This window comes from Diceros bicornis, chromosome 4, assembly GCF_020826845.1.
Source record: "Diceros bicornis minor isolate mBicDic1 chromosome 4, mDicBic1.mat.cur, whole genome shotgun sequence".
Classification (NCBI taxonomy): Eukaryota; Metazoa; Chordata; class Mammalia; order Perissodactyla; family Rhinocerotidae; genus Diceros; species Diceros bicornis.
In genome coordinates, this window is record NC_080743.1 from 68,312,559 (window position 1) to 68,334,827 (window position 22,269).

At 46.8% G+C, this 22,269-nt stretch overlaps 1 protein-coding gene and 1 pseudogene across 16 annotated transcripts in view; both read left to right on the plus strand.

Annotated features, from left to right (window-relative positions):
• The window catches only part of LOC131404689 (low affinity immunoglobulin gamma Fc region receptor II-b-like), a 139,333-nt gene extending 119,571 nt beyond the window's left edge, over positions 1–19,762 (plus strand). For 11 of the 16 annotated variants that reach the window (XM_058539664.1, XM_058539659.1, XM_058539672.1 and 8 more), the window contains 6 exons: positions 9,110–9,367; positions 14,306–14,560; positions 15,310–15,426; positions 17,039–17,179; positions 19,028–19,065; positions 19,181–19,762. In XM_058539664.1, coding sequence (XP_058395647.1) covers positions 9,110–9,367; positions 14,306–14,560; positions 15,310–15,426; positions 17,039–17,179; positions 19,028–19,065; positions 19,181–19,267 — 896 coding nt within the window. In that variant the 3' untranslated portion in view covers positions 19,268–19,762. Of the gene's footprint in view, positions 1–1,769; positions 3,892–7,904; positions 7,926–9,109; positions 9,368–14,305; positions 14,561–15,309; positions 15,427–17,038; positions 17,180–19,027; positions 19,066–19,180 lie in introns of those variants that run through there. The other 5 variants (XM_058539669.1, XM_058539674.1, XM_058539675.1 and 2 more) reach the window with 5 other exon arrangements.
• On the plus strand, positions 10,431–14,284 carry LOC131404691 (polyhomeotic-like protein 1; annotated as a pseudogene).
• Positions 19,763–22,269: the final 2,507 nt, after the last annotated feature.

The window sequence follows — 22,269 nt, forward strand, 5'->3', positions numbered from 1 at the left end:
AAGCTAATGTAATTTCCACTTTACAGATGAGGCAATGAAGCTTAGAAAGGATGAATAATATATCCAAGATTACACAGCTGGTGAGGGATGAGGCTTTTGGTCTGAGTCTATCTCCAAAGTTCATGCTGTTAATCATTGGGCTTTTCTGATTTTTGAATTATTCATACCTTTCCCGTTTCCAGTCATATACATTTTATATCAAGCTGTCCCTTCCAAAGAATTCTCCTTTCTCACTGGCATATTTCAGTTTTCAATAAATAGTGTGCCCTTATATTTGAAATCATTTTCTTTTAGAAACATCACCTTGTATTTTGTTCTTTCTTTAGTCTTTTCCCAGTGTGACTGGAAAGAGAGACTCATATTTCTGTTTTTGTTTGTGTCCTTGGAAATGCCCTACCTGACTCTGTGAATACCTCCTTTTTATAAGTCATCCTAAAAGTTTTGTCTGGTACTTTTATCTCAGTGAAATGGCTAGCAGTAGTATCTGGTGCCTGAGACAGTTCAGGGAAGTAACATGTTCAGTGCAGAGCTTCCTGAATGGTTGTCACATCGTGGTACACACAGAAAACCCAACGTGTACTGTGGTAAACAAACAAGGAAATTGGCCCCTCTCAGACATTTCTAGAGCCCAGGGAGATGCAGTGACTCAGCCCACCTGTAACTCACACAAGGCACATTGCAGGGTCCTTGCCCACTGTTGGGGAAGCTCTAGTGTAGAAAACATGAAGGCCTTAGAATCAGGCAGACATGGTTTCATATTCTGACTCCCCTTACTAACCATGTGGCCTTGGACAAATCGTTTTAACTTCTCTGCAGCTAAGCTTTGTTAGATTAATTAAAGAAAGAGGCCATTAGACTGAAGTGGTTCTAATACCTTAGCAGCCTATGTAAGCAAACCAAAAGCTAAGCCTGTAAATGCCTCAGAGGTTAAGAAATCAAAACCTCAGGACAGCCAATCACAAACAGCCAATTGGGCTTTCAAGTAATGCAAATGCTTAAGCTGTAGCCAATCAAATCATTTCCTTGCTTTGCTTCCACCTTTTCTCTTTAAAAATATTTCTCCTAGCTCCTGTTGATGGAGCACTCCTAATCATTTTCAGTTTGGCGCTGCCTGATTCAAATTGATTTTTGCTCAAATAAACTATTAAAAGTTTTAATATGCCTCAGTTTATCTTTTAACAGTTTCTTCATGCGCAAATGAGGATGATATAATTTACCTTCCGAAACTGTGCTAGTATAGATAATGTTAAGTTGAGTGCCTCCTCCATAGTAAGCATTGACATGGTTACATTGTAACTATTAATTTTGGTCTCTTAGTGTGTTAACTATATATTGCTCTATACTTTTGTTTCTAATGATTTTTTTTTTGGTGAGGAAGATTGGCCCTGAGCTAACAACCTTTGCCAATCTAACTCTTTTTGCTTGAGGAAGATTATCCCTGAGCTAACGTGAGCTAACATCAGCTAACATCCATGCCAGTCTTCCTATATTGTGTATGTGGGGCACCACCACAGCATGGCTTGATGAGCAGGGCGTAGGTCCAAGCTTGGGCTCCAAACCCGCAAACCCCAGGCCACTGAAGCGAAGCAGGAGAACTTAACCACCATGCCTCCGGGCTGGCCCCCCTAATGATCTTTTTAAAGTACTGATCAGCTCATTGGCCTCTTGTCACTGATAAAAAAAATTTCTCAGGGCCGGCCCCATGGCTTAGCGGTTAAGTGTGTGCACTCCGCTACTGGCGGCCCGGGTTCCGATCCCAGGCGCGCACCAATGCACCACTTCTCTGGCCATGCTGAGGCCGCGTCCCACATACAGCAACTAGAAGGATGTGCAACTGTGACATACAACTATCTACTGGGGCTTTGGGGGGGAAAAAAGGAGGAGGATTGGCAATAGATGTTAGCTCAGAGCTGGTCTTCATCAGCAAAAAAAAAAAAAAGGAGGATTAACATGGATGTTAGCTCAGGGCTGATCTTCCTCACAAAAAAACAAAAAAGAAATAAACACATAATATAAAAAAAAATTTCTCAGGCAACTAGACTTTTGGTGGTGAACGCAGTGTAGTCTATACAGAAGTCGAAATGTAATGATGTACAACTGAAATCTATATAATGTTATAAACGAATGTTACCTCAATTAAAAGAACAATAGGAAAAGAAAAAATCAAATAAAGAAATTTTAAAGGTAAGGAGGGGAAAAAAAGAACATTTTTTATTTGTTAAGAAAAAATAAATTTAAAAAGGAAAGCAGTACTTAATACCACTAAACTGTACACTTAAAAATGGTTAAGATGGTAAATTTTATGTTATATGTATTTTACCACAGTAAAAAAATTTTTTTTAAATTTCTCACCTAGAAATAAGAACAGGGCTGGAGGTAGATTGAATGGCTGATGATAGAATGCAGCAGGTATTAAAATCATGTGGCCCAGGGGTGGGGCTGTTGAGGTTTCTGAAGACCACAGAGTCATTTCCCTGAGTATTACAGCTTGCTTCCTGAGAGGGCATTTGGGAAAGAGGCTCCAGCAGAGGGCCCCAAGAGAGATGCCAGCGCATCTCGTGTTCTCGGGGCATTGAGGGTGAACAAATGGTGATGAGGATGATGACAGAAAGCAAGAAAAGGAAATTAGCATTCATTGGACACCCAGGATGCACAAGGCACTTTGCTAGTATACACATTCTCTTTTATTTTTCCAAAGCCTTGAGTGCAGTCATTCTCAATCAGGGGCAATTTTGCCCCCAAGGGAATATTTGCCCGTGTCCAGAGATATTTTTAATTTCGAAACTGGGGGATGCTACTGACATCTAGTGGGTAGAGACCAGAGATGCTGCTAAACATTCTACAATGTACAGGACAGACCCTCACAACAAGAATTATTTGGCCCAAAATGTCAAGAGTACTGAGGCTGAGAAATCCTGCTTGAATGGTAGGCATGATAATCTTCATTTTTATGGATCAGAAACCTGAAGTTCTGAGAAGCTACCAGGCATTCAATCCTAGGCTTATACAGCTCCAATGCCATGCTCTTTCACCATGCCGTAGTGATAAGAAGAACAGTGATGGCAATGAAGGTGGCAAAGATAAAGAACTAGGGCACAAATGGGTGCTCAATAGATATTTGTTGAAGAAGTAAAAGAGTGAATGACGGGGGGCAATAATGAGGATGAGTGTGATCATCCTCTCGCCACCCTGACACGCCACCTTGTTCTTGTTCCACAATACAAAAGTGAGTCAGGGATTATGATAATAAATAAAATCAAATGATGGTGGGTGGCCTCAAGCCCCCAGGCTCAATTTCAGGAGGAGTCCAGATTCCAGTGTCTGGGGGTCCAAATGGAACTACAAGTACTAGAAGTTCTACAACTACGTGGAAGTACAAGAAGACTATCTGTACACTCTCCTCCTTCACCTTCTCTAAAGAGTTAGAGACAGATAAGAGGTTCTGAACTGAGTTTGGGTGACCATTCCCCTCTTTCTCCCAGAAGCCTGGCCCGGCTATGGCCCCAGAGGAAGAGGAGGAAGTTGCTTCCCAGCTTCTAAAATTTCTGTGAATTTGGAGTTGGGCTGAGCCAGATTTGTTCTGGGAAGCCCTGAATCTTCTGGGAGGGAACAGTTGAAAGGAAAGAGGGTGGAAGGGGAGGAGCCTGTGATAAAAGAACATTTCATTTCACTTCCTCTTTTGGGCTCCAAAATTTGTCCTCTGGGGTGATCTGTCAAGCCTCCAGAGAAGCCTGTGCCTGCCGCCCTGGTGCTGTGGAGCCAGGTCACTCCAGGAGGTGATGGAGATTCCTTCATTCCTACCCATGCCTGCTGCTGAGAGGATCTGGGCTGACTGCACACTCTGCCGTCCTTTGGGCCACATGCTACTGTGGACAGCTCTGCTATTCCTGGGTAAGTCAGAGTCCCCAGAAGAGAGAGAGGACCAGGAACAGAGGTAGGTGCGCTTTCCTAACTCAGCTGCTGCTGCCTTGGTTGGGGCTGAGCTTGGGCAAGGATGAGGGGTGGCATGGGAAGCGTGTGAGGAAAATCAGGAGGGTGAAGGCAGGCTAATGAAGACCAAATTCTGACAACCCTGCTGGCCCTTGGCAAATTGTGAAATTGGCAGAGTTTGAGTGTTGTTGTTTTTTTTAGTGTCTTTCCCCAGTCTCACTGGGCACTCAGGTCCTGGATCCTCTGCCACCCTCCACATCAGAACCTGCTCTGAAGAAAATCTAGTGACCTAGACTTGAATGACTGATGAGTGGACAGGATGTTTCTCTTCCTTGGAAATTTGTGTTTCACAGGGACCAAATCTTATGTTGGAGGGCTAATGCTGTCTTAGACAAAGAGTGAAGAGGAAGCTGTAAGACACATTTGCGGGGGAGGCAGAGGCCAGTCTCTGTGCCCCTGAAACCACTTCATGCAGCAGAAGCCTATTCTCTTTATGTCTAAGGAGATTCCCCTAGGAAGAAGCACAAGAGGGTCTGGGTTATCCAGGGAACTGGGGCTCAGAAGATAAATAACCTGGGCAATTCTAGAATTATAAATTGTGGGACCAGAGAAATCATGCATGCCTCCTTACACTGCACAGACATAGGGACAGGTCCTGGCTCTGATCAGAAAAAAAGCCAGGGTCACGTTCTTAGCTGTGGGCGAGGGGCCTGGGACAGGTGGTGCTGGGTAGGAGCAAGAGTCTAGGGGAGGCCAATTAGGGGAGTGCCACTGCCAGGACTGTCTCCTCAAGCTCAATTCCTGGAGTTTCCACCCTTACATTTGCCTCAAGATGGCCCCAAAGGAAGACATGCAGCCACTCCCCCAAGTTATGTGCTATGACTCATAGTAAAACCTGGTCAGCTCTGGTAGCCCTTGGCCCTCCATGCTGGATGATACTGGGACAGGAGCTGGAGGTGAAGAAGAGAGAATATTCCGCTATGAGCGGGATGAAATGGATTGAAGTAGAATAGCATGTAACATGAGCCCCGAACTACCTCGTTTTTCACGTCCAGAAGCTCAGGCCTGGAGAGATGATACGCTTCTCTGTCTCTGCTAATAGTGTTACCAATGTGCCGGTCACCTGGGCAAGACTCCTGGGAGAGACTTTTGGTGTTTTCTTCCATGTGTGCTTTTGCTAAGTCACCGAGGGTCTACTCCATCTTTTCCCTTCTCGTTTGGGCCCCCATATTTAGGTCTTCATCACTCAATGACTCAATTTTCACAGCACCCTCTGACCTGGTCTTGACTGCTCCTGTCCCCTCTTCCCTGAATCCACGCTGCACACTCAGGCCATGACATTTTCAGTACAGCTATGGCTGAGTCACTGCTCTTCATAAATGACTTCAAAGCTGCTCTAGTGCCTACTGAATAAAGCTCCAACTCTACCCTCCTAACCGCGTTCCCCATTGCACCCCAAGTGGATCTTCCTCTATAGCCAGGCGACATGGGCACTGCACTGTCTGCTTTCCACATTTTCTGCAAACTGCCTTGTTTAAGCATTAAATGAATGCTGTGTGCAGGCACAAGTTCTAGGACTTGGGGATTTATCAGTGAACAAGACAGACAGCCTTCCTGACCTAAAGCACAAGGTTTTTATCTCCCTCACACTGATACTTTGGTTGTGACCATATTTAATATTTGCTCCTATTTGTTGAATGTGGAATAAATAACTGGTGACTTCTCTCTCCTTGTCTCATCTCTTCCTTGTTTCTTCTTTTCCTCCTCCTCCTCTTAGTCTCTACTTCTTTACTCGCTCTCCTCCTGCACTGTCTCTCTTGCTGATCCTACACACTCAGGTTTTTAGCTACCACTTCCATGTCAATAACTCTCAAACCTATCTCTGTTGCTTGTGTCAAGTACAATTTCATGTTTCCACCTGCTAGTTGGACACCTCCAGATCGATTTGCCAGCTCAGAAACAAAACATATTCACAATCCAACTTATCCTCTTCCCCTTACAAGTGTTCTTCCCCTCCTCACATTTATATTTGTGTGAGCACAACTAACCTTGTTCCTAGTTGCCCATTTTCACTACCCCCACGTTGTATCACATGCCAAGTTCTCGCAGTTCTGCCTCTTAAATCTCTCTCATATCCACGTCCTCTTCTTCACTTCCTATTGTCAACACAACTTTGGGCTCTCCTATCTCTCACCTTGATGCATTCAATGAATGATTTCCAGAACACTGGCAAATAAAATTAATTTGACTACTGCCATCTTTGAACTTACATCCTACTGAGGGATGTAAACAATAAATAAACAAACAAAATGGCATAAATATAAATTGAAAAGGGCTATGAAGATGTAAGGAGGATACTCTGTTAAGAACAGTTGTTGTTGGGGAGGTGAGAGAGCAGCCTGCTTAAAAAGGATGCTACAGAAAGACTTTTCTGAGGAGGTGACGTTTAAGCTGAGAGCTTAAGCAAGGTAAGAATTTAGCCACTTGAAGATACAAAGGAAGCATGTTTAGAGTAGAGGGACCAGCATACACAAAAGCCCCAAGTGTTGAGAATTTAAAGGTGGCTGGTGTTACTGGAGCTCAGCGAGTAAGAGAAGAGGGTATCAAGATGAGGCTGGAGAGGTGAGCAAGGGCCATGTCAGGTGGGGCCTTGTAAACTATTAACATTTTATTTTAAGAGCAAAGGAAGGCCATTGAACGCTTGTTAGCAGGGGAGTGACATTATCTGATCTGATTTTTTAAAAAGAACTCTAGCTTCTCTGTAGAAAATGGATTGCAGCGGGGACAGAAGAAGTGAGGGGACAAGACAGGAGATGGGAGAAAGCACATGGTAATCTAAACTAGAGTGACGGCCACGGAGATGGAGAGAAGTTGATGGATTCAAGAGCAGAGTTGGAAGCAGAATAATAAGATTTACTGATGTGAAGGAGGAGGAGGTTTGGGAGACAGAGAGGAATAAAAGGTGACTTGTAGTTTTCAGGCATGAGTAACTGGGTAGATAGTGAAGATAGGTACTTATATGGGGAAGACTGGGAGAGAAATAGAATGTGTCCACTTGATTCGACAACATGGAGATCATTGGTGATTTTGACAAGAAAAGTTTTAGTGGACTGGTGACGGCAGAGTCCAAATTGCAGAGAATTCATAGTGAACGGGAGGAGAAGAAATGAAGACAGCCTACGTAGGAAAAAAATGGAGAAATCTGGCTGTGAAAGGAAGCAGAGAAATAATTCTGGAATTATACGTGGAGTTAAGGGAAAGTTTTTTTGTTTTTTTGTTTGTTTGTTTGTTTGTTTTAATGAAAGCTCCTGGAATATATTTATGTTGATGGAAAAGATCCAGCTGAAAAGGAGAAACTGGTGATGCAGAAGAGAAAGGGAATTACAGAGAGAAGGAAATCCTTGAGAGGATGATAGGGAATGTGTTCCAAATTCCCTATCACAACCCGGGTGCTATCAGGATAGAGACTGACCATAGGTAGGAGAGAGACTTTCCCCAGTGAAAAGCAAGAAAGGAAGACGGATAGAGATGCCAATAGGTTAGAAGATTTAGTTGGGGGAAGTTATGAGATCTCCTGTCTAACAGCTTTTGTATTCTCTGTGAAGTATGAAGGAAGGCATCAGCTTTAAGTGAGAGGGGAGTAGAGGCAGAGGAGGGGAAAGGTGGGGAGTGAGGAAAAGACGAGTTTCACTACCAACAGTAGCAGAGCAAATTTACCAGAGAAAAGTGTCAGAATAGCAGTTCAATGTCCTTTTGAATACGGTGACCATAAATTTATGGAGATACCAATCTGCCTGCTTGTGTGGTAATTTCAGTGACACACAGCTGAATAAGTAAAGGCCTGGATAACACAGGTGAATTTGCTGGAGACAGAAAGGCAAGAAAGTTAAGGGGATTTGCAAGGAGGTGATTATTTATAAGGATGAATCATCGAATCTAAACTCCAAGGCTGATCTTTACTTTCTCTCTTACAGCTCCTGTTGCTGGGACACCTGGTAAGCGCTCCACCACATCCTCTCCCTCCCCCAGCTACCCTCTTCTTTTACTCCCAGTACCCTGTCTGGACTGCTATGAATGCACCAGTAACCCAGTCCTGAGGTAGAGCCAGGAAAGAATAATTGCTCCCGGAAGATGCCCTGCCCCCTCTCCCTCACTCCTTCCTCCTTCCCCTCCTACCAGGGAGGCAAAGGAGGGGCAGCCATGAAGCATAGGTGCTTCAACCCTTGTAGTTCTGTTATGGTGAGATGTCACAGATATTGTCACAGAATGTAACTCTGTCCTCTCTCTCAATCGCCTTCCTCTCCAAGTAAAATCAAGAGCCCAGGCGATTTAAATGTCAGCTGCATGTGAAATCACATGATCTGCTTAGGTTGTCCCCATGTGTTGATAAATCCTCTACTTTGCATGTATCTGAGGGCTTCAGGGCCTCCTCCCCTAAAGAGGAGATTCCACTGGTTGCAGCTTGGTGGAGGGAGCTCTGCTGGGCACTTCTTTCTCTGTACCACTACTCTCCCTACAGCTCAGGACTGGTAGGGGGGCATGCTCTCCCTGGGACCCGGAACCCAGGGCTCCCTAGACTGGCCCTCTGGCCTTTCTCCTGCTCTCTTTAGCCTTCTGAGGCCACAGGGACTCCTCTGTGCTTGTATGTGAGGATAGGCCACCCTGGTCTCCTTTCTAAAGGGGTTAAGAATGACATCAGGTCAGAACAGAAAGCTGATGTCTGTCTTTCATGCACTTGCCTTCATCCAGCTCTGGAGAGAGTTTATCCACTAGCATCTAGATGCCTCAGTTTAGAGGGGAGGAAAGTGGGTCCCAAAAGTGTGTGTGTATGTGTGTGTGTGCGAGAGAGAGAGAGAGAGAAGAAACTGGTTAGATATCACTTGGTGAGGTATACATATAGTTCTAGAGTATTTGCCTTGCCCCCTCTCCCTTTCTCTTACCTCTTGCCCTCTCCTTCTGAGGAACAGTCAAGCTCTCTGAGAGGACCCGGGATCTGTGGGGCCCCTATGGTGGGATGCACGAGTAAGAGGAATTGCCTTCAGTTGCAGAACAGTTCTGGGCCGGGTTCCACTCTTGATGTCCCCAGCAGGACCACTGTTTTTCACTGTCTGAGACTTGGGGCCTGCTTAGGCTCTTGGTGTCCCATTTCCTCACTCTGCCTCCTCTCTCTGCCCCTCAGCAAATCTCCCAAAGGCTGTGGTGAGCCTTGAGCCCCCGTGGATCAATGTGCTCCGGGAGGATACCGTGACTCTGAAGTGCCAGGGGGCCCACGCCCCTGGGAACGACTACACCCAATGGTTCCATAATGGGAGCTCCATCACAACCCAAGTCCAGCCCAGCTACAGCTTTAAGGCCAGAAACAACGACAGCGGCGACTACAGGTGCCAGACGGGCCAGACCAGCCTCAGCGACCCTGTGCATCTGGATGTGATTTCCGGTCAGTGGAGGAAGGTCCAGGAAGGGTCTGGGAGGACAAGGAGAGATGAAATCTGTTGATGTGGCAGAAGTTTTTAGGAAACAGTGATGGCTTGTTTACTGCGAAGCATCGCTGTGAGTTGTTTAAAGTAGTTTTTGCCCACTCATTTCCCTTTTCACCAACCCCCTTGGCTTGGTGTGTTTGGTGGGGGTGGAAGTTCCTAAGAGATTCCTCACAATATGTTAGGCTGTTTTGCCTCAGTCCTGATTGAGCAAGAAGGTTACAAGGCCACAGACAAGTAGCCGGAGAAGAGAAAAGCAGAAGGAAATCCCTACTTCATAAAAATCCTTCCATTTTTATGGCAGAGTCAAAAAGCGCAGGCGGACCACACGTGAATCCTAGCCCTGGAAATTACTAGCTGTATAAACATGATGAATTCATTTACCCTGAGTCTCAGTTTCCTCGTCTGCTCAATGGGGATACTAATGCCTCCCTCATCAGATTCTGGTGAGAATCTGCATTTCCCTGCCCTCCAGCCCTCCGTGCAAATTGAGGTGAAAGTTGTGTTTTAACTATCTTTGCATTTCTAGCCCCTGACACAGGGCAGGGCTTAATAAATGTTTGCTAAACAGATCAATGATTTTACAGAGCCCCTGGCAAAAAGTAGGTTCTCCATAAAGAATAGCTACAATGTGATTATGATGAATATTGTCATTGTTACTCTTCACTTAGTCCCCTTCTCTCACCTGTTTCCCAAATTTTCCTCAAAAGTACATAGCAGGCAAGACAGGCCCACAGACCCGGGCCTGCTGCCCCCATCTTCTCAGCCCAGCAGGAAGTGACACCTGGAGGGAAGCCCTGGAGGCCTGGCAGAGCCCTGACCTCAGTGTCCCTGCCCCTCCAGGAAGGGGAGGAGGCGAGAGAATCCCTCCACCAGACTGAGCAAGTCCCCACTCAGCCGCCAAGTCTGGGGACTGGGGACTCTGGCATATGAGGCAGATGCCCCTCTGGAGGACTGGGGTGCAGAGTCAGATGTGAAGGTCTTGAGTCAGAGCACCAGCCTTGGGGACCCTGGGCCACTACTATGGAGAATGAGAGCCAACAGAACTCCAACTCCACCAATGGGAGTTCCAGCTCAGGGGGCAGCTCTCAGCCCCTGATAGCTCAAATGTCACTGCACAGTGGCACTGCTGCGGCAGCCCGGTAGGGCTCTCTACCAGTTCATGCTCCAGCAGCTGCTCAGCAATGCCCAGCTGCATAGCTGGCTGCTGTCCAGCAGGCCACAATCGCTGCCAGTCAGCAGCCCAGCTCCCTAAAACACCAGCACTACCCAGCAGCAGACTACCACCACCCAGGCGTCAGTCAGTCTGGCCACCACATCGGCCACCCAGCTCATCAGCCATGCCCAGAGTGTGGCACTACCACTTTGACCCACCTACTCTGTGCTACTGGGGACCACCACCTACTCACCCCTTCAACCAGTCCCAGGCCCAGATGTATCTAAGGCCACAGCTGGGAAACCTACTGCAAGTAAATTGGACCCTGGGCCGGAATGTGCCTCTAGCCTCCCAAATCATCCTGATGCCTGTCGGGGCAGTAGCTGCAGTCGAGCAGGAGGTGCCATCTGCTCAGTCTCCTGAAGTCCATGCAGATGCAGATCAGGTGCAGAACTTGGCAGTGAGGAACCAACAGGCCCCAGTCCAAGGCTCCACTCAGAAGACTATTCTCCTGTCTTTAGCCTCCTCCGTCTCCAGCCAGGCTCTAGCCGAGGCTCAGGCTTCCTCGGGGGCCTCAGGCCAGTCCTCAACCTTAGTCAAGCTGAGGGATGCAGTGAGAATAGCAGCCCAGGTTCACAAGTCCAGGTGGCAGTGGCCACGCACCTGGGCATTTGGATCAGTTGCCTTCCTCAGGAATGGGTGGTGGTGGGAGCTGTCCCAAGATAGGCACAGGAGTGGTGGAGCCCTGGCCTGCAGCTCAGATAGTGACTGTGAGCCAGAGCAGCTAGACAGAGGATGAAAGTGCAGTGGGCCAAGAAGGTAGGAACAGATGGATGTGGACAGCAGGACGTGGTTATGAACCTGACACGGACAGCTACACCTGCTCCTAGCCAGACTCTTAGTGGCTCAGCCACCCACTCACAGATCCAGCCCCATTCACTGATTTAGCAGCAGCAACAGATCCAGCTCCAGGAGAAACAGGTGGTGATCCAGCAGCAGATTGCCATCCACCCCTGGCAACAGCTCCAGCACCATCCATCCCAGTACTGCACACAGCTATGCACCTCCAGTTGGCACAGCAGCCACAACTCTCACTGTCCCTCAGCCACCAGAGCCCAGGTCCTTCTACATGCAGTTTGTGCATGTGCGGGCAAATCCAGACACTGGCTGTCAAACATAAGGTTGAGTCTGAGGAGAGAGACAATGTCTCCGCATTGGGTTCAATGCTTCCTTCCAAGGCGTATCCAGCAGCAAAGAGCCCCAAGGCCGTGGAGGAGAAGAGCAGTCTTGGAGAGAAAGATGAACTGGTGACCAGTGGGAAGGCTAATACCCCAAGCAGTGAACGGCAGCAATCGCCCCCACCCATCAGCATCATCGCCTACATTAGCCATGGTGTCCAGACAGATGGGCGACACAAAACCCCCACAGGCCATTGTGAAACCTCAGATTCTCACCCACATCTTTGAAGGCTTTGGTGTCCAGGAAGGAGCAGAACCTTTCCTGGTGGGTTGTTCTTCATTACTGAAAGAGTCTGAGAAGCCACTACAAGCTGGCCTTCTGATAGGACTGAATGAGAGTCAGTCAGGTGACCTCTTGGGAGGGGACAGCCCATCTGCTGAGTAGACAAGAAGGCGAATCTCCTGAATTGTGAGCACTGTGGGAAGTATGCCCCTGCAGAACAGTTTTGTGGCTCCAAGAGGTTCTGCTCCATGAGTTGCACTAAGAGGTACAATGTGAGCTGTAGCTGCCAGTTCTAGCTGAAGAGGAAAAATATGAGAGTTTCAAGAAGCCAGCTGAGCTCATGTTCACCAGGGTGGACACCACCGCAGCTCCTCTGACATCGCCCATGCCAAGATCTGGGGCAAGCACTGCCAGGGTCAAGAGGATTCTAGCAGGGGTCCAGAGAATTCCAGTTATGATGAAGCACTTTCTCCAACATCTCCTGGGCCTTTATCAGTGAGAGCTGGGCATGGATAATGTGACCTCGGGAACCTCCATATGGCTCTGCCTGCACCAGAATTACATGGCATCAACCCTGTGTTCCAGTCCAGTAATCCTAGCCATTGGAGTGTAGAGTAGGTATATGAGTTTATTGCTTCTCTACAAGGCTTCCAGGAGATTGCAGAGGAGTTTCGTTACCAGGAGATTGGTGGAAAGGCCCTTGTATTACTTAGAGAAGAACATCTCATGAGTGCCATGAACATGAAGCTGGGCCCTGCCCCCAAGATATGCACCAAGATAAATGTCCCCAAGGAGGCCTAAAGTGGCTCTTTTGCACAAACCAGCCTAAGGCAGACACTGCCTACTTTCTAGGTTATAACCTGGCACCAGCAGAGACTTTGCAGGAAAGAATGAGCTGTTCCAATGATGTACATCCTCTACAAAGGGGACTACCCAGACAGGGAAGAGAAGTGCAAGAATTGGCTGCTGGTGCTACGTGGCAGCAGCTTTGACATTTTCTCTGGGTTCTACTTTATTTTAAAAAATCTTGAACAATTCTCAGCATTCCCACCTACCCTAATCCAATCTTTATATAAGAGGCAGTCTGGAGAACCAGGACTGCTCAGCCTTGTCCTGGAGTGGGGAGTCTAGCCAGGGTCTGAGTTCTCCAGGAGGAGGAGTATGCAGTATGGTAGGCAAGGAAATGGGTGGAAGGTAGGGGTGCCTCCCCAATGGGAGAGGTAGGGTTTTCTAGCTTGTGTGACACAAGTGGCAAGATCTGGTACTCCCCCCTCTTCCCTCTGGATTATTCCACAGTAGCTGTAGCTCAGAGTTTTCTCTTTGTTGTCACTCCCTCTCTTGTTATTGAACATTTTCTCCTGCCTCCATGGTAGGGTCACCAGCCAGTTCAGAGACTTATTTGGCCTCATTCTGATTCGCTGCAGGGACTAAGAGTGTTTGACTGCCACACATGTGGCTGTTGTCATTCTGTCTGCATCCCCTGCTCCCTTCCAATTTCTCTGTGGTCTTCTACCCTACCTTTCCTTCCAATTCCAACTCTCTTCTGTCCTAGGGCTTTAGAAAAATGGAGTGTATGGGGCTGAGGTCAGGAGTATAATACTCGCCTTAGGCTCTATTCCCTATACAACAAAAATATTAAATGTTTTTTTCTTTCTCAGTGAAATGATGAGAATTGGGGGAAAAAATGTACACAGCAGGCTAATGACCCACCCATGACACTGCTGCCTTCAGACAAAGACCCTGCTGAAGCAACGCTCCACGTTTACTAACATTCATCCAATAAGCTAATATTTGTTGATGTCTGTGACTTTCTACTATCCCAAAAGACATATGTCTCTGCTGTGTGCCCCTCACATGTCATCTCCTATGTCAGACTGGATCCCTCTCTCCCTCCCCCAGGGAAGGGAGTGTACCTGGGGGTCTCTTGTATCCTTCCTGTGGAGGCCTGTTGGGCAGGACAGGGCTGCAGCTGCCTTCTCCCAGGCCAGAAAAGAGAAGACAAGCATAGCCTGTACACCTACTATGTGCTCGAAACTATTGTAGATGCATGGTATTATTATGTCCATTTTCACAGATGAGGAAACTGAGGCCCAGAAGAGTTAAATTACTTGCTCGAAATTACAGAGTTCATAAATGATGGAGCCAGAATTAGAGACCAGGATCATCTGATTCCGTACTTAAGCTCTTCCCTCCACACATCATGTCCTACCACTAAGGATAGTCTGGGTCTCAGAGTTCAGTCAAGACCTGCTGGGTTCTGTGGTCCCTTTGTGTCTTTCAGACTGGGTGCTGCTCCAGACCCCTCACCTGGTATTCCAGGAAGGGGAGCCCATCCTTCTGAGGTGCCACGGCTGGAGAAGCAAGCCTCTGTACAAGGTCACATTCTTCCAGAATGGAAAATCCAAGAAGTTTTCCCATCTGAATTCCAGCTTCTCCATCCGACAAGCAAACCTCAGTCACAGTGGCGAGTACCACTGCACGGGAGTTATAGGGCAAATGCTGCACACGTCACAGCCTGTGAACATCACTGTCCAAGGTGAGAACTCTGTCAAGATGGAAGGAGGGGAGAAAGGGGATGGACAATCAGGGCTAAGATCATTTGGGCCTACATGGAGATCTGAGGAACGCCACTGCAGTAAAATTGGGCACAGGGCAAAGAGGAGGGGTATGAGGGCTTTACTAAGCATTGGCAGGTGGGCAGGAGTAGGGGCCAGAGCTCTGAGCCCTGAGCTTCTGGTAATAGGTGACAAGTGAAAAGGCTGTTGGGCCACTTTGAAAGGCAGGCCCCCTACTAAGGAGGGCAGCAGAGCAGAGCTTCCTCATTGGAAGGAACCTCAGGGGTTCCTTGAAAGAATCCCTAAGAACTGAGGTTTTCCTCATTTCTTCTCAGTTCTCGTGTTACACCCGTTCACTCCCAAAGGCACGTTCCAGACAGTTCAAGGCTGTGCTAGATCCAGTGGTGGTGCCTCCAGCTATGGGAGGCTTCAGGTCCCCCCTCCCTGCTATCCTCGAGGGCTAAGAGGAACCCTTCCCTCTGTCCCTACACACTCAACAGTGTGCCTTTATTAGATTAGTGGAGAAATCTGGGTATGGGGTAGGCACAAGTCCAGCTACAGAAACCTGTGCAGGTAAGGTTGGGGGAGGAAGCAAGTGTTGCCCCCGTGGGTGACCCAGACACAAAACAGCTCCAGGGGAGAAGCACTGGGGTATAACATTGGAGAAGGGCTGGGAGGGTGGAGGCGGGACTGGGAGAGTACTGCCTGTCCTGAGGTCTGTCTTCCCCAGGGCCTGGGGACTCTTCACTGGTGGTGATAATCGTGTCTGTGGTCGCCGTGATCACTGCAGTGGCCATTGGTGCTGCCGCAATAGGCTGGTTCCGCCTCAGGAAAAAGCAGATCTCAGGTTTGTGGCATCTCTCGATCCTTCTTGTTATTAGTTCTTTTTCGGCCAAGGTCCTAACCCTAAATATTGCCAGAACCCTCCTCTTTGGGCTAGAGAATCCTTAGCACTCAGATAGAGCCCCATATTTTATTCAGTCATTTATTCATTCATTCATTCAACAAGGCTTGAACAAACTTGCTTATGTGTCAAGCACTGTGCTAGATACTGTGGATGATACCAAGATAAAGAAGTCCAGTCTCTGTCCTCAAGGAGTTCACAGGATGGTGGGGAAGACAGATGCACAATAATTAGATGGGATAAGAGCAACGAGAGAGAAATGCAAAGGCTATGATGTGCGGGGAAGAAGAGCCCACATAACCCAGCGTGGGCTGGTGCAGTTAGAGAAGCTTTCACTGGAGGCAGTGTTGTGTTGCACACGTGATGGGGCCTGAGTTCAAATGTCAGCTCCACAGCTCCCCAGTTGTATGATCCTGAGTGAGTTACTCAACTTCTCTGTGCCTTGGTTTCTTCATCTGGAAAGTGAGGACACTAGTAGAACCTACCTCATAGGGTTGTTATGAGGATGAATGAGGCTGAAGTTCTTATGCCTAGTACACAGCAAACAGCACATAAGTACTAGCCGTTATCATGAGGGAAGAGGTGATGTTTGAGGGTAGCAGTTAGCCAGGCAGAGATGGCTGGAAGAGCATTCCAAGCCTGGGGGCCGCAGCATGGAAATGAGGAACGTTGTGGCTAGGATGGGGGTCGAGGGAGGCGTAAGGAGGGTGCTGTAAACAGTCTGTTGAGACTGAAGCCATAAATTGCAAGGCAGAAAAAGAAGAGATGAAGCAAGGCAGAAAGATGGGCAGGGGCCAGGTCGTGGAGACCATGTAGACCACATTAAAGAACTAAGCTGTATTCCAATGGGGTTGGCAAGACCACAGGAGGGCAGTAACCATGTTTCCTCATTCTGCACTTATCCCCCACTACCGAGCACAGCACTTGCCACGCAGCAAGATGCTCAATAAATATTTGTTCACTGACTGATCAGCTGAAGAACTTCAACTCTTGGAAAGCAGTGTCTTTCCGCCTTAGTACTAATGTAAAAGAGCTGAGAGAGAAGGGAAGGTGCCATAGAAATTTAATAAGCAAATTGTTGTAATTCATCACACTGAAAAGTTCGATTGGTAGAGAGAGAAAGCACTAAAGACACCCAGACGCAGAGAAAGCAAAGGGGAAAAAAGACTCACAAAGCACTTTGCAATCGGTTCGTAGCCAGGACCTCAGGTAATGATGGTAAGTAAATACAGAGCTACGGAGAGAGATACCACGAGGGAGAAAGAGGTGCATTTTAAAAGACAGAGCAAGCCTAAGAAAGATGCAATAGAGTGGCCTTTCTGACAGTCCCAGGAGGCCCAACGGTTAGCCTAGCTGACTTGTGTCTCTCTAGACCAGCCCTTTCATGGGCTAGGGCAGTCCCTGGGCAGGAGAGCTAGGGAGTGGGGAGGAGAGGAGACATCTGTGTGGGGGAAGGGTCTGTGTTGGTTCTAACCCAATCCTGCCCCTGGTCCTTGTTTCTGAGGACTCAAGCCCTACCCCATAATCCTACTAACCTCCTATGTGCCCCTCCTAGCTCTCTCAGGAACCCCTGAGCACAGGGATATGGGAGAGACTCTCCCTGAGGAACCAGGTGAGTGCAGCTCCCCTTCTGGGGGCTCAGTGACACCCCACCTGGGGCTGCTGTATGGATTGGAGCCAGCAAGAAATGGCTTGTGTGAGTTCAGCTGGGAGCACAGGAGAGGGAGGTGGCAGTGGGAGGAGGGCAGGGGCTCAAATCGCTTGGTCAGTTCTGAGACTAACTCCTGGGCCGAAAGAGGACCTCACTGGAGATGAGAAGATGAACACCTGTCCCAGATAGAGAGGGGAGGGCTATGTCTGAATTTATGGGCCAGGGATATTTCCAGAACAGGAAATCAGAGATATTTGGGTCTTTCTCTGGGGCTTTGGTAGAGCTGGCACAGGGCAGGTGTTAGAAATTGTGACTGAGGCAAATAGGACTAAGGAGGTAGTATTCTAAGGAGAAAGGAGAAGGAGGCCTAGGGAAAAAACCCTGAAATTGTTGAGGAGCCTGTCTCTGTGGAGTGATAGGGATCAGGGTAACAGGGCTCAGCTCTTAGTGAAACATTAAGAGATTTTGGCTTGAGAAAGTTCTGGGCAACCAGGAGTATTAGTGGGTTTTGTGGGCAAAGCTTGGTTCTAGGTTTATTGAATATGGGCCTGGCCCTAGCTCTGTCACCATCATACAACGGAATCTTTAACAAGTCATTCCCCCCTCATGGAGTTCAGTCACCTCACTAAGGACATGAACGGGTTGACCTGGATGACCTCTAGGCCCTACCAGGTCTGACATTCTGACAGCCAGTTACCACCCAATCACTGGCCCGGCTGGGAGTGTGTAAGAGGAGCAGGAATATTCCAGGAGACTTCCCCACTGTAGCTAAACCTGCTTTCTCTGGGGGCTCCCAGACGGCAGAAACAGGCAGCAAAAAGAGGTCCTCGAGGACTATGGCTGGGAGTATGACTCAGAGCAGAGCCAACAGATTTGAGAGCTTGAGCAAAATGGCACTTGTCCAGCTGCGCTTTGAGCAAGGCCCCTATGTCCCTTGGCCAGGCCAAGTGGGGATACGGGCCTGAGTCCGCTCCAGGGCCAAGCCAGATCTAGAACAAAAGCCTAAACATAACTGGATTAGCCACTTTGACGTTCGGTTCATCTATACTGGCATAAATATATTTCACAAGTCATTTATGCAGCCAGACCCAAAAGGCATAGCAACGTTGTTGGGCTTGTTGAGGGAAGCATTAGAAGGAGAATTCAGGACCTGATTTGTTCCAGAACTTGGAGCATGGCAAACAAGGACTCTTTGTGTCCAGGGATGAGTTAAGAGACTAGATGCTTAGTCTCAGACTCCTCCCCCGCTTCCTGAGGAATGCTGCTTTGCAGGTACTGAGGCTGCTTTTCACATTGGCAAAGTGAGTTTACTGGCAAAAACATAAGGGAATTCGGTGTGTTTTAGATATTTACCAGGGAAAGTACTGGCTTGCTTTCTTGCTTCCTTCTTTCCCTCCCCAACCCTCCCTCCTTCACTCTCATGCTTTCTTTCTCTTTAATGTCACGGAGTATCTGATTCTTTAAAGTTCCAACAAAGATGCACTACAGCTGGCCAATGTGGAAATGGCCCTTGGTCTTCTCTCCCCAAAGTCTGTGGCTGGCAAAAATCTGGACTTGACTTTACTCTGATACTGAACACCCCCACCTCTTCCCCAATATCTCTGATCCCCGAAGCTGCCTTATTTGCTTCTAGGAAAACTCAGCAATTCTCTGAAAAGAATGCAGCGCAAATGACTGCCTCACTTTGCCAGTGTGGCCAGTGGAGGAGGCCATGTCTGGGATACCGAGGGGGTTGGGGGGTGGCTGAAGAACAAAGCCCTTGGCCTACAGGCCTGAGTTGGGGCTGGTGGTCCTTGCCTCAGGTCTGATTTAGGGCTTTGCAGCCTCAGCAGCAGTGCGGGTAGGCCCTCTTCTACAGCAGTGCCCTGGCTGATCTATTCTTTTTGCCCACAGCCAATTTCACTGATGCTGAAGAGGCTAACAAAACTGAGGTGAGCCATCCCAGCCATCTCCTTCTCACCCCCACCCCCACGCCCTTTTCTCCTGCTGCCTCTTCTGTTCCTGACTTCTCTGAGGATCCCCATTGCTCTTTTCTGCTTTATCTAGGCTGAGAATACAATCACCTATTCACTTCTCTTGCACCCAGAAGCTCTGGAGGAAGAAACAGAGCCCCCAGATTACCAGAACATTTAGTCTTTGTTGTTTTGCAAGAGACTGGCGGAAGAAAACCAGAGAGGCCAGGATCTGGTGTCTTCTGAATTCTCCTTAGGGAGGCCAAGAGGATGCTGCAGTTCCGAAGGAGCAGGACTCTTCCAGAGTTATCTACATGAATTCTAAAGCTCCCTGTCCTAAAAGCCATAGACAATATGGCCCTAGATGACTGACTGTGCTGATTCCTTCTGTGCCTTAGCACTTCTCACCATCAAGACTCTTCTGTTATACGTCCACACAGCCAATAAAAATTACATTTATTAAGAGATTGTAGCAACATGGGAAATGCTTATGTGTTACATGAGAAAAATTATGTAAGTGTATATGATTTCAGAATTGTTGAAACAGACTAACATATGCCAACGTATTAAAAGTGATTGTTTTAAGGTGATGGAATTATTGGTACTTTTCATTTTCTTTCTTTATTTTTCTCTACAGATCATGTATTACTTTTATAATAAAATACTATAAATACAACATTCCCTTTACCTTTTAAAGGCTGTATTGGTTGAAGTGTAGACTGATCTGGGGTCTGTTTCTTTTCAATAATAAAAATCTTGGGAAGGTAGAAATGGGTAGCAGGTGGGAGAGAGGGGAGATGAGACATGCAGAGTGAGTGTCTCTCTTCTTAACACTGAATACTCTTCTTCCAGTGAATTTGTATTCTTGTTGTCGTGTCTTCTTCCTCATCCTCCCACGACAAATAAAACGATCATTTAGTTTTGCAACACCAGTTCTTAGGAAGCCAAACTTCAGATGAGTCCTCAGTGGAGACTGCTCCCTTTTCTTGCCCTGCTATTCTCCTATCATAGTTACTAGAAGGATGTGACCTTCTCAGAGAAGCCATCCTGGCAGGTTAGAAGCATGACTGACAGCTTCCTTAAGGGTTTGGTGGGTGCCCTTGGAGAAGCCTTGTTTTCCTGGGACTCTAACACAGCTCCATCGTGCAACGTTCTTGCATTCAAGATTTAGTAGATTTCTTTGTTGGGTAGTTTCCATAGCTTTCCGTGATACTCATGTTTTATAATCCCACAATCAGATTCCATCCTCACATGTTGTTATAATAATAAGGAATAGTAATTGCAATTACTGGATTATTGAGGGCTTACTTTATGCAAAACTGTGCTTTAGAATTAGAGAGTTTAAGAGTATCAGCCATTCGCATTTCTTCTTTTGCGATTTTCCTTTTCACATGCTCTTGCCCATTTTTAGAGTAACGTTTATGTCCCTTTATTTCTAAGTTACATAGTAGCAACTTATTTCCTTTTATTTATATGCAAATTATTTTACAACACTAATATTCTTTTTATAAAATTAAAATACAGATAAGCAAAAAAGATAAAGCCACAAACCAGAAATAATCAATGCTAACATTTAAAGAATGTCAAGTCACATTCCTCTCTGTAGCAATATGTATAAACACATGTATTTTAAAAATTGGATCACATATTTTTACATGTTCATAAATACACATAGGCATTGTAAGCATGTAAGCTCAAATAATACAGAAACATAAAGAGTAAAGTGAAAGTGACCTTTTGTCTTCGCCGCCCCCCCACCCTCCCCCAAAGCCTGTTCCACTTTCTATGGGTAACCACTGTTGAACATTGGGTGTATATTTCTGCATTTTTTTCGTGTACATCTAACACATATTTATAGTTTTTTAAAGGCCATAAATGGGATCATACTTTACATATGCTTCCGCAGTTGACTTATTTTGATTAGCAGTGTGTTATAGAGCTCTTTATGGAAGTATTTTCTTTTTAAGGATTATATAGTATTCCATAGTACAAATACTATACCATATTTTATTTAACCAACATTTTAAATGTTACTGATTTTGTGCCAGCCCGGTGGCATAGTGGTTAAGTTTTCATACTCCACTTCAACGGCCCAGGGTTTGCTAGTTTGAATCCTGGGCACAGACCTATGCGCTGCTCATCAAGCCATGTGTGGAGGTGTCCAATGCACAAAATAGAGGAAGATGGGCACAGATGTTAGCTCAGGGCTAATCTTCCTCAACAAAAAGAGGAGGATTGGCAACAGGTGTTAGCTGAGAATAAAATAAAATAAAAGTAAATGTTACCAATTTTTCATTTTTATACACAATACTGCAATGAACAGCATTCTTGGATGATATTTTTGGCTGCACGTGTGAGTATTTCTGCAGGATAAATTCCTAGAAGGAGAGTCATTGGCTCATAGGGTACTCGCACATTGTCTTTTAAAAAGCTGTTTACAGGGCCAGCATGGTGGCGTAGTGGTTAGGTTCCTCCCACTCCACTTTGGTGGCCCAGGTTCACCGCTTCAGATCCCGGGCACTGACTTTCACAACTCATCAAGCCATGCTGTGGTGGTGACCCACATACAAAAATAGAGGAAGATGGGCACAGAGGTTAGCTCATGGCCTCTCTTCCTCAAGCAAAAAGAGGAAGATTGGCAACAGGTGTTAGCTCAGGGCCACTCTTCCCCAACCAAAAAAAAAAAAAGCAGTTTACATGTCCTCCCAAAGTATATTAGGGTGCTCATTTCCTAACGCCCTTGTCAATGTCAGGCATTTTTAATTTTTGCCAATCTGATTATAATCGACTATGTTACTCTTCCCTACCCAGCATGAATTTCCCTTGATTCTAATAACAGATCCCAATTTTATTTTGGCAAAATGGCTCTACTTCCCCTCTCAGTCCATGTGGGTAGGTGGGCTGACTTCATCCCTGATTCCAGAGGAGAGTGTGCACCCCAAGCTGGCCAATCAGGCACTGTTTCCCTGGAATTTAAATCCTGCACAGAGTGACGCAATGACTGAAAGCAGGTGAAGTTGGTTCATCCCAATGGCACTACCCAGATGAGATCGACTTCGACATCCCTGAACCTGCCCTGTTTCTTGTAGTTTCTAAGGTCTTTCAACTTCTCCTTATATTAGTTAATTTATATCTGATAGAATTCTCCTATAATATTCTATGGGCTTGATACCTTTTTTACGA